The following is a 15,208-nucleotide window of genomic DNA, read 5'->3' on the forward strand; positions in this document are numbered from 1 at the left end:
GGAAGTTGCTGAGCCAACTAATACTGAGTTAGCTGCAGATAAAGAACAAGTACAAGCTGACCAGCTTAATGCTGATCAAGAAGAAACTTCTCCTTCTCACTCAGGAGAGTCTATCCAAGCTGACACTCCTCCTCCTCGCAGAAGAAGATTAGTAAAGGCAAGTCAGAAAACTGTCATTGACCTTCCTGTTCAAAAGCCGACTAAAGATCCTTCTTCTCTTAAGCTGAAGTTTTTTAGTAAGCAAACCCCTTCTTCTCAACAAGCTTCTCTTGAAAAGCAAGCCTCTGTTTCTTCACAAAAGGAACAAGCCGACTTGAATGCTTCCGCCAACTCTACTAGCCAAACCGAGCAAGCTCTCGTCAATGCTGTTGCTCCAAGCATTGTGCTGACTCAGAACATTCCTGCCTCTGTCAGCACTGACAGTATTAGGGTTACTTCTTCACCAACCATCACTACTGCCGATCAATCCTCTCTTCCAGAAAACCAAGTGCAGATTGACAACCCTCTTCCAGTCACTGACCATATCATCATTGAGAAAAATTTGCCTCCTCCATCAACTGGTCATACTGAGGAAACTAGGCAACATGATGAAGGGTCACTCAGCTATCTGCATGCCACCGAGTCTGGTAGACAACTCATTAACTCGGTGCAGTCATTAATCAAGGATCTTCATCAACACGCTGAACCTTCTGCTAGGTCTACTAACACTACATCAGCTCAGTTGTCCCAAGTCACTCTGCTTCTAAATGAAGTTAAGGGACTGAAGGATCTGCTAAGTGATATGATCACACTTCAATCACATCAGCCCAAGCAGGACTCAATATCGAAGCTGGTTGAGCTCCAACTGACAACGGTTCAACATCTTAACACTCTTCAAGGCCAATTCCAGACCTTGTCAGCTGCAAACACTCACTATGCAACTTCAGATGAAGTTAAGATGCTCTTTGCCCAGCTTCACACTGAGCAAACCAAGACCAACCATCAGCTGGCTTCCTACTCTCAATGCTCGGTGGAGCAAATTAGCGAAGCAATTCGTTTGCTGAACCTGAATAAGCAAGAGATGGGTACTGACCAAATGAAGAAAAATGAGATATTGGTTAATTCCCAAAGGATCTTCACCCATGTTCGTCATAACAATATTCAGCGTCAATATTATGACTCAGCCTTGCTGAAGACCTTTCATCAAGTTTTTGCTGCACTATCAGATACAATTACTTGGGTAGGTAAGTCTCAAGCCTGCATAATGAGCCTGCTCAGCGCCGGTGAACTCGATATACCTAAAGAGGTCTTGGATGAAGGCGTTGCTGTCTTTGACGGCATTAATGAAAGTGCCGACAAACTTAAGGAGTTGTCCATCGTGCTGACCGCCGCAGTCTTAACCGACTCCTTTAGAATTCCTCCTCCTCCCGATGCTGACAAAACGGGGGAGAAAGAACAAGCTAGAACTCAGCATGAGGCTCCTAGAAGCAGTCAATCTAAGCAAAAGAAGAAGAAGTAGACATAGGCTAGCTTAGTTTTGTACTTAGTCTGTAGTCTCTATGTTCATTTATGCTCATCTTTTGCTATGTATGCTGACTACTTTACTTTAATACAATACTTGCATCTTTTATCCAAACTTGAGTTATTTCATACGATGCTGAGTATTATGCTATTATGTATCTTCAAATACATCAACTATGTTTAATGCTTATAATACTTGTTGATTGTATCCAATGCTGATAATATGTTTGACACTGTCTTGTATATTTCTAAAACACTGTCTCATAAGACCCATTGAACAAAATGATTACTCAGTGCTCTCTGAATGTTACACCTTCCGCTTAATACTAAGTAAAATAGAATATGTTCCATGAGCTGACCTATATCTGAAAACTGACCTTAGACTTACTCGATTAAACCTTAAAAATGTTTGGAGTAAAACTAAGTCAGCAGCTCAACCCTGGCGGGGGAGTTTGCTAAGTAATAATAGGTCAACTATCATGGGGGAGCTCAATACTGAGTTCCTCGCTGAATAGGTTTTGCCAACATCAAAATGGGGGAGTTTGTTGAAACACCTTTCCACATGATTTTGATTTGACAAAATTATTTAAGTAAAATTAAATACATTCTAAACACACTAAGTTTAAATGCTTTGATTTATTTAACTAATGTGTTTGTTCAATGTTGAGTTAAATTGTTTATAAGACATAAAGACTAAAAGGCTTAAAGCCCAATACGGAAGTCAAAGCCCAAGTCAAACAGATCAAGACAACTCGGCCCGCAGTTGCAAAACGATGTCGTTATGTACAAAACGCAGCTCAGCGGAAGAAGGATCAAGAAGACCTTCGTTGAACAACTTCGGAATGAAGCTGCTGAGTTGAATCGACAAAGGGTACAAGACAGCAGCTGAGCAAGAACAACTTCTAGACAAAGTGTTTCCACTTTGGGTAAAGTTCAGAAGACACAGAACGCTGTCTAGTTGACCTTACCATAAATGGAGAGACATTCTACAGAGCTGACTAAAAGCTGCTCAACACTGACCGAGGACAGAAGATACTCAAATCTGATTGGCCGAGAGCTCTGAGCAAGACTGAGTGACAACGACAGGAAGCCGTTTCCCTCCAACGGTTATTTCGAAATTCGAAATGACTGATGTCTCAGACGTCTCTATAAATAGGGCCTTTCAATGCTTCATTCGACACAGAACTTTATCAAGCCATTACGCTGACCAAAATTCTACTCAAAGTTCTGCGAGAAAAAGCAAAGCAAATACTTACACCAAATTCTATATCTTTCGTGTAAAAGTCTAGAGTGATTATTCAATCATCTAAAGTGTCTTAGCAATCGTTGTTTATGACAAATCTTTATCATTTCTAGAGATTAGAAAGGAGAGGCTAAGTACTCGGTTATAGTACTCAGCGAGAGATTAGGAGTGAGTAGAGGTATAGAGGAAGGTACTCTTGTTATACTCAGCTTCTAAGTTGTAAAAGGTTTGATGCTCTACCATTAAAGAGCTCAGTAGAGAATTCGAAAGCTTGGAACGTGTTCCGGGGACAGGACGTAGGCTTAGAGGGCGAACCTGGATAAATCTGCTGAGTAACATCTTTCTAACCTTAAACTCCTTAATATATATATTGCTTGCTTAAACAAAATTGACCAAGTAAAGAGGTCACGCTGAGTTGTGTGTATTGAGTATCTGAGTTCAGGAATAGACTCAAAGTGCTATCTCCTGACTCAACGAAAGAAGCTGACTTAGTCACCAGTTGACTAAGCTAGTGTCTTATTTACTCAGTGCGTTGTGTAATCCTTTTTCAAAGAAAAAGAAGTCAGCCTTAACGTACTTAAATTTTAAATAGTTCCTATCCCCCCCCCATTGGAACTAACTTGTTACGTTATAAGGGACCAACACCATGGAGTGTACAGGGACACTACCTCACTATAAGAATATGGTCAGAGGATTTTGTTGCAGCCTCGGCCTCTATTTCATCCACCTTAGTTTGGCTACGATTCCCAGAATTACCAATTCATTTGTATAATGAATATTTCATCATGACAGTTGCCAATTAAGTTGGTAAGGCAATTAGGGTCGACAAGAATACTGCCACGGTTCTGAGAGGAAAATTCGCTCGGGTTTGTATAGAGATCGACTTATTGAAGCCTCTGGTAGCTGAATTAGAAGTTAATGAGCTCTCCTACACTATTGAATATGAAGGGCTTCACATGGCTTGCACGAACTGTAGAAAGTACGGACACGCGAAACCGAATTCCATCTCACCTAGTATTCATCCTGCTTTGGGGAAGCCGGATACTGCAGCTATGAATGTCGAACAGAGCATTGTTGAGGAGAGAATCAATGGGAAGCCAACTGATAGGAGCCCTGAACTTATTGAAGGGGAAGCAGGTGGAGAGTACGGACCATGGATGATGGTTGCATGCAAGAAGTGGTCACCGAAAGGCAAACCAAGTGATATTAATGGGTCCGAAGTAAATTTACCTGATCTGCCTCAGGTGAATCGAAGTGACAGAGACAAAGCTAGTTCTTCGGGGGCAAATTTGAAGGGCAATACAAATGAAAAAACCACATTGGGTACTGATATAACTTTCAATGCTACCAGAGGTGTCAGCATGAATACCAAAAAGAAAACCATTAACCAACCTGCTCGTTTGAAGGCGAAAGCGATGAGCAACGCTTTTGGCATTCTACGATCTGATGCAAGCGACTACAATATGGATTTGATGGGTCAGGGGGAACAACTTAATCGAGGGAAAAGAAGCAGATTGGAGGGGTTTGGGAAAGAAAACATCTCTAGAGACCTTGTAATAAGGAGTAACGAGCCAGAAATCATACTGAAAGCCCACAATGTGATAAATAAAGTTCTTACAGATGTGACCAACTCCGGGGGCGGATCTAGTGCTACTGGATCAACCCCAATAAATTGAGACTTCTGGCTATATTTTGCCTCGCCTCCCTACCTATTCATTTACTATGAAAGTCATCTCTTGGAACTGTTTTGGTGCGGGTAGCACGGGTTCCTTTCGAGTAGCGAAGCATTTGATCTTAGTTCAGAATCCTGATATTTGTGTTCTCCTGGAACCTAGATTGCAAGGCAGCAGGGCTCAGGACATGTGTAGGAAGTGGAATTTTTCACAAGTGGAAGTCGTTGAAGCTGATGGTTTCAGAGGTGGGATTTGGGTTTTTTTGGCATACAGACAGAGTTATCTTGGAGGTAATACATTCTACAGGGCAATATCTCCACACTACAGTTTCATGGCTTGGGGAAAGTGAAACTAACACTTGTTTTGACATTACCTTTGTGTATATCTGTCCACAAATGCCGTTTAAGAGACTGGCTATGGGAGATCTATTGGCTCTTAAAGAAACCATCATCAACTCGTGGCTGCTAATTGGAGATTTCAACTGTATCAAATCACCCGAGAAAAAACAAGGAGGGTCCTCTCGAACTCTTGACCGTTGTGCTTTCTTTGCTAACTAAATTAATAAAATGGGTTTGGTGGACCTCGAATTTCAAGGGCCAGTTTACATATGGTTCCATGGGTCCACAATAAGGACACGAGTGGTTTGTCGCCTTGATAGGGCATTATGTAGTATTGATTGGAGAGTGAGATTTCCTGTTACCCTAGTTCGCCACCTCCCCCCTAATGGGTCAGACCATACTTCCATCCTCCTAAACACTACAGGTAACGACCCAACTCCCAGGGTGAGGCCTTTTCGATTCCAAGCAGCCTGGTTAAAGCATAATGATTTTCAACAAGTCTTTCTACAAGCTTGGAAACCCGGAGTCTCTGTTTCGGCTAATCTAGATGAGCTAACACAAACTCTTCTCAACTAGAATAGAGAGGTTTTTGGTAGCCTTCACCATCGAAAAGCCCGTGTGTACAGTCGGCTTGTGGGAGTTCAACGTGATCTATCAATCTCGGTCACCTCCGGACTTTTGCGACTTGAGAATAAACTGTTGGTTGAGTTAAACGAAATGCTCGAGCAAGAAGAGTTGGTTTGGTTTCAAAAATAAAGGGTCAGCTGGCTGAATCTCAGGGATCGGAATACATCTTTTTTCTACCTCTCCACACTGATTAGAAGACGTCAGAATCAGATCTCAGGGCTCAGGGATGTGAACGGAATTTGGCAATGGGACAATGGTCAGATTCGGCATATGGTTCGGAGCTATTTCCAAACTTTGTATACTGAAGAGGAACTGGTTGGCCCTCTCTTTATGCTGACAAGGTTTCCTTAGATGACAAAAGTGAACAGACAGGCGCTGGACTGCGAGTTCACCGTGTTAGAGGTTCGTGAAGCCTTATTTCCCATGAATCCCTATAAAGCACCCAGCCCAGATGGCTTTCAAGTCGTTTTCTTCCAAAAACTTTGGGCTATGACCGGCTCCCAAGTTAGTGATACTGTTCTTGATATTCTGAACTCAGGCATCGTTCCTCCTCGACTCTCGGAGACGCTGCTTACTATTATTCCTAAAGTTCGTGGGCCTGAATACATTTCCCAATTCTGCCCAATCAGTTTGTGCAATGTGATGTACAAAGTGGTCACTAAGTGTATTGTTAATCGCTTGAAACCAATCTTGAATGGTATCATAAGCCCAGCTCAGAGCAGCTTTATCCTAGGAAGAAATATATCTGATAACATCATCCTGGTTTAGGAAGCAATTCATTCTATGAAAAAGAGGAAAGGAATATATGGGGATATGATTCTTAAGCTTGACTTGGAGAAGGCTTACGATCGTATAAGTTGGCAGTTCCTCAAAGAAACACTCATGGAGGTTGGCCTCAGCAGGCACTGGGTGGAGTTAATTTTGAATTGTGTTGATGCAACCGCTATGAATGTGCTTTGGAATGGTGAGAAATTGGAAAGTTTTAAACCAACAAGGGCCTCCGACAGGGCGACCCGCTATCACCTTATCTTTTTGTGTTGTGCCTTAAGAGGCTCAGTCATATGATTGAAGATGCGATTATGTGCAATAGCTAGAAATCAATCAAACTTTCACGTAATGGACCATGTTTGTCTCATGTACTTCCCAAAAACAATAAGGGCAGTTTCATCATTTTTCCTAGACTAAGTGTGTGAAACAAGGGTTAAGTTTAACAACACCCTTATAAAATTAATGGTTGAGATTTCATTGTTAGGTTTTAAAAATTAATTATTTATTTATTAAATGATTAAACCATTGATTTTATAATTGATAGTTGAGATGTAGTACTAACATGAAAAACTTGAAACAATTTTTTTTTGTAGGAATGATAAAATTTCATTAAGTAATAAGATTGCTAGTACATCATGAAAACAATAAGGAGTAAAACCTCACATATATATAGGCAGGACCGGCTCTAGTTTTTAGAAGCCCTAGGCAGGACCGATCCTAACATTTTTATGGGCCTTAGGTGAAAAAAGAGATAAAGAAGCTCTTAATAAAAAATATACTTAAAAGTTTAAAATAGAATTTGGCCTAGTTTAGACCTAAAATATCATATTATTTGGTCATTTTCTAGGTATGAATGAGTATTATAACTACATTTAAAAAAATTTATTATATATATACAGTAAAAAACAATTTGGGCCCCTTTTGGTTCAGGCACTAGGCGATCGCACTCCTGTCCTATGCTCAGTGCCGGTCCATAAACATTTGGGCATTCTTATGAATTATTGTCCTATATTATAATTTTCATTTTGAATTTGTAAAAATACTCATCATACAAAATCTGATCCATACATGTTGTCATGTAATTAACTCAATATGTTATATTATAAAAAAAAATTATTTTTTATTAAATCACGTCATAAAACTCAAATACCGAGCCCAACCCATATAAGACTATAAAAAATACATATATTATTTTTAAGGATAAGAAATGGTTTGTGATGGTCCATAAATATTCAGGCCTTCTTATAAATTGTTCTCCTACTAGATTATAATATGGATATTTGTTTTACTAATATTGAAGTGTCCTAATTTTGGGGACGCTAGAATATATGCATAATTAATTATTAGGACCTAATGAATTTTTTATGTAGCTAATTGTAGACGTTTTATTAATTAAATGTCATAAGTTTTGAGATGCTTTTAAAATAAAGTGTCGCAATAGTCAAGACACTATTAATATTCTCTAAAACGAAATAGCGACATAACAACAATTATGTGTCGTTCATTTTGCAACGCTTTATCAAAACGTAGTGGAAATTTCTGAAATTAAAAATAAATAATATAAAAAAAGCACGACACAAAATGTAAGCATTGGAATTATGATGACGCTTGTATGTGATATGTCGTCAAATCGAATTTACCAACATAAAGTTTTATGCGTCGTTAAAATTAACATGTAATTTAACGATACTTTTGATGACGCTTTGAAAAGTGTGGATAAGCATGTAGAAACGTCGAAAAGCGTCGTTAAACCTTAAATTTTAAAGTAGTAATAGACTTTTTTTTTTTTTTTTTTTTTTAAGTGATTGAAGCACTAATTAATCATCAATCTGTCATCTACCCAACAGTTTCTCATTTTCATTTTGTTTTGTTTTGGACGCATAAATTTTAGCTGTCGAATAATTATATGTATGTATGATTTAATAATACAGACGTATGACCATATATCTTTAGTCAATAATTAAGAGATGTCGGATTGCACATGTTAAAAAGGACAAATTGATACCCTCTTTTTCACTCAAATTTGGATCCTCTCTACTTAACCATCTAAATCTCAGTTCCACCATCTTCGTTCTTATTCTCTTCTTACCTCCTTTTCTTATCCTACATGTCTCCTTTATTCTTATTTTATTATTATTATTATTGTTATTGTTGTTGTGCTATTTTAGTATTTCAAAATATGACATCGCTATGCTGCTGCATAAGACTCCAAACTCAAATTTCATTAAAGAAAATGAGGTAATAATCTATTACTTTCTAAGTTTGTACATCTAGATCTGGGCATGGGTCGGGCTTGGGCCAGGCCTGTCCGGCTTTTAATAAAATCTGACGAGACCAAATTCAATCTAACCCAGTCAGCAATAAATTTAGTTGAGTTCGGACTCAGGCTGGACTCGAACCTAAAATATGAATCTCAAACCCGTCTGTTCAAGCTCATCTGTACATTAAAAAAATACAATTAAAATATCACATCAACTTTCTTAATAAAAAATAGTACACACAACACAATACTTAATAAGTTTGGAAAAATTCTAATAAATTAATTGTCCATCGAAACATCAAATCCAAAATAAATTAATTTATATCATCTCCTAAAAAACTATAATTAATTTACATTTATAAATTATAATATATATAGAGTATATCGGACCGGTCCGATGGAAAATTCATATAGCTCAAGCCCATCCAGTTTTTGGCGGGCTTATATGAGCTTGGACCGGACTGGGCCTGACACCAATTTCATGTGTCCAAACCCGGCTAAATGGGTCTGGGCCTGGCGGGCTCGCCGATCCATGTCCAGGTCTAGGACATACTAGTTAGTCTTTCTAATTATATAAAAAGTGTACAAAAAAAAATTGGCATGACAAACATATCATTCCACAAACATTCAAACTGGGGATAAGGTTCTTCTATATAATTAAGGGTTGCGACTTTTCCTGATAAGCTTGTATGAAGTGATCGAAATTTTCCCTTCAGAAGGAGTATCGATTCAACAAGATGGTGTGGCACCGTTCAAAGTGAAAAGACAACGAGTAAAACTATACAAGACTAGAGACACTAGCATGATCGATTCAGTCATACGCCTCAATGTTCCAACCACGAGCAGTTAGTCACTCAATGACGTCGAACTGATCGATGTTAAACTTAGCGGTTGTAGGGAGGCACCTTGATATTTTAAATTTTTACGTGTTTTAAATTTTCGCTATTTCCTATTATTAGTTTTCACTTTGTTTATACAATAACATAAATTACAAAAATTAAAAAAAAAAGAAAAATAAACAAAAGAATCATAAAATATAAAGTGTCTTTTGAGCATACAGGTGCAATTCGTCGAGGTGTACCAACCTCGATGAAGTGCTAAAGTTCGAGGGAGTTTTGAAGTCCCTAGAACTTCTCACCTCGACGAGGTACGAACACACCTCATCGAGGTGAGTGCATTAACAAAACGATCTATTTCGTTAATGCAGCCACCTCGATGAGGTTAATCCCAATCTCATCGAGGTGGTCACTTACAGCATAAAACCAGTTAAATTTTGACATTTTTTTCATTCCTTAATTTCTTCCTTTTTTGTGCAGCGATCAAGGCTCCGCCACTCCTCCACTTCTGGTGCCATTTTGTGGCGACTCCTCCAACGAAGTTCAACTATTCCAACTTCAATTCGTTCCTACACACATGGTAAGAGTTTCTATACCCTCAAAACCCAGCACATCCTTCTAAATAAAAACCCCCCAAATCCATACCCTAACTCTTCCATTTTCCCCAAACACCATAACCACCCAATTTTCTTTAATTAGCCATTAACATGGGTGCTAAGAGGGGAAGTAAGTGCACCAAAGTTGTCGGCACCTAAAACGCTCCTCAAATATGATCCGGAAGGTACACAATATGAATGCTTACGTAAAATGTCTCTTATATATGTTCATTATTTTGATTTTGAGATATTGAATAAATTAGGAAATTCAGGTGCCATTTGTTAAGGGACGTCTTGGTCAAGACTAACCAAATCTGATTTTGTAAATCTGTTAGCTTAATATCCTGTACTTAGTGCATATCTGTATTTAGATTAGATTATATTTTCTAGTTTTCAAATATTATTTACCTGTATCTTTACATCATGTAATCTCTATTTAAGAGAACACAAACTCTCAATACAGATCAAAAATCTACATGGTATTAGAGCCTTTTGAGGTCTAACAACCCTGAATTTTTTTCCCCTTCTCTCAGTTCACGATCTGTATTATTTAATGGCCACCAATGGAACAGTTTCGGCAAATACAAACACCACCACATCCGCTACTCCTCTTTCTCACACCATCTCTCACCAAATTTCCCACAAATTGACATCCAACAATTTTTTGTTATGCTTGCGTTAGAAGTTCTATGGCTTCGTATGCTGTTAACTGAAATTGGATATTACTCAAACGAATCACATGTGTTATGGTGTGACAATCTTAGTGCAACATATCTCACGGCCAATCCAATTTTTCACGATCGCTCTAAACATTTGGAAATCGACTTCCATTTTGTTCGTGACAAGGTTGCAAATAAAGAGCTTAAGGTATCATACATATCGACTATTGATCAGACAACCGATAATTTTACCAAGTCACTGTCAAAATCCAGATTTCTTGAATTAAGGAACACGTTGAAGGTCTTTCCCCGTCAACTTGAGCGGGGATGATAAGGGACGTCTTGGTCAAGACTAACCAAATCTAATTTTGTAAATATGTTAGCTTAATATCATGTACTTAGTTAGTGCATATTTGTATTTATATTAGATTATATTTTCTAGTTTTCAAATATTATTTAGTTGTATCTTTACATCATGTAATCTCTATTTAAGAGAACACAAACTCTCAACACAAATCAACAGAGATAAAAAAAAATCTACACCATTTATTAATATTTAGAGTGGTTAAGTGGAACGGGTTTGCTTTAACCCATCATTCCAGTTATCCATCACTTATCATGAAGTTTTTTGTCACTTTGAAGATGGGTAATGATAGCAGAATAAAAAGAAAATATCGTTTAGGATGTTGGGGAATGAACGGGAAGTGACCTCTTGTCGTGTATTTAACATGCCCGATGGAGGTTTAGAGGTGCTTTCCTATAGGGTCACACTAGAGTTAGTTTGGGCATCAATTAGAAATAATGTTGTTTACGACTTTAACAAGTTGTTAAATAACCAAATTGTTAATCAAAGTTTAAGATTGATGCATAAGTTTATTTGTCATGGTATTTGAGGAAAAAAATATTCTAACAAAGTTGGTATCATTAAATAATAATGTAATTTTATAACTAATATTACATTTCATACTTGCATTGATATAATAGAAAAGTTATATATAATACTTAATTAAATTATATATATATATATATATATATATATATAAAAGTTAATTAATAATAGAAAGCTAAACTTATCATTTAGATAAAAAATTATGGATAAATGGATCAAGTGGTTAGTTTTGTCAAAATCTAGGGATTATGTAATGTATTTTTTTAAATAGATGGACTTACTAGCGTAATATGTACAAACTCAATGACTAATAAATTACTCTCTCCATTTCAAAAATAATTGTCAAATTTGATCAAATTTTCTTATTTCATATTATTTTTTAGGTTTGCCAATGACCCGAACTTGACTTTGAACTAACATATACTCCAGTTATCAAACCCACTACACTTGGTTGAATATATCCATTGTTTTTCTACGTGGAGCCGTTGATGAACTTGTATTCATGGAAGAACTGTCGAGTTTTGTTCATCCTTAGTTTCTTACGCATGCATGTATGCTTCGCAAAAGATTGCATAGATTTAAACAGGCCCCTCGTATGTGGTGTAGTTGTCTTACTTTGACACTAACTGATCTTAGTTTTAGTTGCTCAAAAGTTGACTCGTCTCATTACTGTTTTCATGCTAAGAATTTTTTTGCTCTCTATTGATGATATATTTGTCACAATAATGACGTTGTTGATTTTTCTCGTAGACCAAGTTTGTAATAAAGGATCTTGGCCGTTTGGCACACTTTCTTGGTTTAGAGACCCATTAATCTTACAGTGCTCTTACACTTAATCAACGTAAATACATTCAAGAGCTTTTGGCAAAGTCAACGATGAGTGATGTTAACACCATTTTTGCTCCATCTTATACTTCGACTAAGTTAAGTCATCAGACAAGTGAACCCTTTAATGATCCTGGTATTCATTGTAGTACTATGGTTGGATTTTAATATGTCACCATCACTCGTCCGGGTGTTTCTTATTTTGTGAACAAAGTCAGCCAATTTATGCATCAACCTACTCTAGATAATTGGAAGGCAATAAAATATATTCTCCATTACTTATGGTCCACGCCTTCTTGTGGCCTTCAATTAAATTGTTGGCGATCTCTTAATAAAAATTTGTTTGTTGATGCAGATGGGGTGGCGATTTACATGATTGTAAGTCCACTTTCGACTATGTAATCTTTGTGGGTCTGAATTTATTTTCATGGTGTTTCCAAAAACAAAGAATTGTTTCGCACTCATCCATGGAAGCAGAGTAGTGAGTCCTTGCTTTTGAAGTTACTTTGTTGTCCATACTTATGCATGACATTGGTTATTGTTCGACTCGTTCGCTTGTTTTGTGGTTTGATTATTTAGAGGAAAATACTTGACATCAAATCTTATTTTTCATGATCAGTTGAAACACTTGTAACTTGACTTTTATTTTATTCGGATAAAGTTGCTAAGAATGAACTGTGTTTGTTACATTCCAACACAAAGTTCGCTTTCTTCAAGTAAGAGATAGATTAGCGGTCCAACCACCATTAATTTGAAGAAACGTAACAATCATATATTTTTAAATAATTATTAAATTTAACCAGATTGTACATATCAGAAATAATAATTGATCTAAATCTATATAAAAAAAATGATTAAAATGTTATACGTGAACTCATTAATTAAGAGTGTTAAACTCATTAATAAGGGCAGAATAGAAAGAAAGAAAAAAATTATCTTTAAAAATTAAACCCGATAAATAATAGTATAAAATAAAAAATTTAATCAATTGGAACCATTATTTTGAAATGGAGGAAGTAATTATTGGGTGATTATAGGTTTAATTTGGTAAAATTGAACCCATCCAGCACATTAATAATGGAATTAATGCATGTCTTGGAGAATTAATTACTTAGGTGAGGTGAGGTGAGGTAATGAAATATAAAAAAAGAAGGGACATGGAAAACCGTGGATGATTTATGAACATTACTTTAGCAATAATTGAGAGAATTTTGTCAGTATATCTGACACTGACAGAGCTCCTCAACCTCGTCTTTGTCATCAAAATACTCATACATACGTTTTTCCTTTACTTAACCATTAAACGGCCCTGATTGCTCAATTATTCGTGTTGCCCCCACATACTACCTTGATTTTGTGTTCTACATCTACATAATTAAACTAATAAGATTCTTCTTCACTAATAGAATCTCTATTTACATTAACCTGTGGAGCAAACTAAACTTAATTAATTAATTCCTAACACACAGCTTTTTCTAAAACCAACTGAATTTGATATCATAAGATAAGATAGGTGATTCTGTGTTATACATGAACATTGTTGTATCTTTCCTTAGAGACGGGGAAAGATAATCTAATTAAATGAAAACAAAGAGTTTAATTAATCACAAATTGATTGATTTACGACAGCTTCTTTGATTCGTTCCTGGTAGTAAAAGTAAATGGTATTTGACCATGGAGCAGTGAACAATTAATATATATATATGCTAGCTAGCTAGGCAGCTACCTATTTGAATTACAGGAATTGGAATAGAGAAATACAGATCCAACAATGAAAATCACATAAGTTATGTGGATATTGATTATACCCAGAGAGCGCCAACATCGACGAGCTTGGGGACGAGATGGCCGCTGAGATGGAGAGCGACGAGAGATTCAAGACCTCCGATGCAGGTTCCACCAATGAAGACGGAAGGAGCGAGAGTGGTATCGGAATCAGGAGAAGGAGGAGGAGGAAGAGCGGAGATCTCGTGGTCATCCAATTCAATAACGGTGGGATGAACACCGATAGTAGAGAGGAGCTTCTTCATGACGTGGCACATGCAGCAGGAGGATCTGGAGAAAATGATGACGGGATGCTCGGAAATGAGGCGTTGGATACGAGCCTCGGCGGATTCAGCGGCGTCGATGGAAAAAGAAGGAGGAGAAGGGGTAAGGACGACGTCGTCTGAGCAACGTCGTAGACCTTGCATCGCGTTGTGAAGAAAAGAAATGATGTCAACGGGGGAGAAGTACTTGATGGGAGGGAAGGAAGGGAGGGTGGAGTTTTTATTTATAAAATCAGAACATAGCATTAGCATTAGCATTAGCATTAGACAGAGAGAGATGAGTGTTGCTTACATCACAATCTACTGTGCTCTCTTTTTTTTTTTTTTTTTTTTTTTATTTACTAGTCCAGTATGAGTATCAATATTAATATCAATTCAATTCCTTGCGGCATAGTTTTCCACTTTTCACTCGCACGCGCCCCTTTTCTTTTCTTTTCTTCTTCTTTATTAATGCCCCCTCCCTCCCTCCCTCCCTCTCTATGCATCATTCTTCTATGTATTTCCACTCTACACTTGCTATAATACATCAGACTGCTGTGGAGTTTTTTTTTTTTCTTTTTGAGTAAAATAGTTTTTTTCAATTCTTCTCTTTCTCGTTTGACCTGATTCCAAGCCCCCCCCCCCCCCCCCCCCCCACATCTTATGAGTACTCTAAATTGGAACGGTCAAGACATAGGTAGTTTCCAGACAGTTCGGACTTTAACAATTCTTGTTTCCCATTATAATCAATAAGCGGAAACAATGATAAAATAATGGAATGATCATGAATTCTCTTATATGTTAGTTTCAGTTCCACATAAAAAATGATATAGCCATTATTTCATTTGCGACTATTTGGTTCAAATAAGGTAATAAACCAGAGTTGTGTTTTGAACAATAATTTCTATACATATGTATTAATAAATTAATTACATGTAATTTTTTTGTTTGGTAGGGAAAAGAAAGT

The 15,208-nt window shown here is 37.1% G+C and overlaps 1 protein-coding gene across 1 annotated transcript; it reads right to left on the reverse strand.

Moving 5' to 3' along the window:
* Window positions 1-13,717: 13,717 nt before the first annotated feature.
* On the reverse strand, window positions 13,718-14,572 carry LOC136203137 (glutaredoxin-C6-like). The gene has a single exon (XM_065994210.1). It carries the CDS (start codon window positions 14,524-14,526, stop codon window positions 14,017-14,019), a length of 510 nt encoding a protein of 169 aa, XP_065850282.1. The 5' UTR covers window positions 14,527-14,572; the 3' UTR covers window positions 13,718-14,016.
* Between the last annotated feature and the right edge of the window lie 636 nt (window positions 14,573-15,208).

Source organism: Euphorbia lathyris, chromosome 8, assembly GCF_963576675.1.
Source record: "Euphorbia lathyris chromosome 8, ddEupLath1.1, whole genome shotgun sequence".
Lineage (NCBI taxonomy): Eukaryota > Viridiplantae > Streptophyta > Magnoliopsida > Malpighiales > Euphorbiaceae > Euphorbia > Euphorbia lathyris.

Bases quoted from the DNA above. Each gene is read 5' to 3' on its own strand.
- LOC136203137 (XM_065994210.1), bottom strand. From the start codon at position 14,526: ATGCTAATGCTAATGCTAATGCTATGTTCTGATTTTATAAATAAAAAC.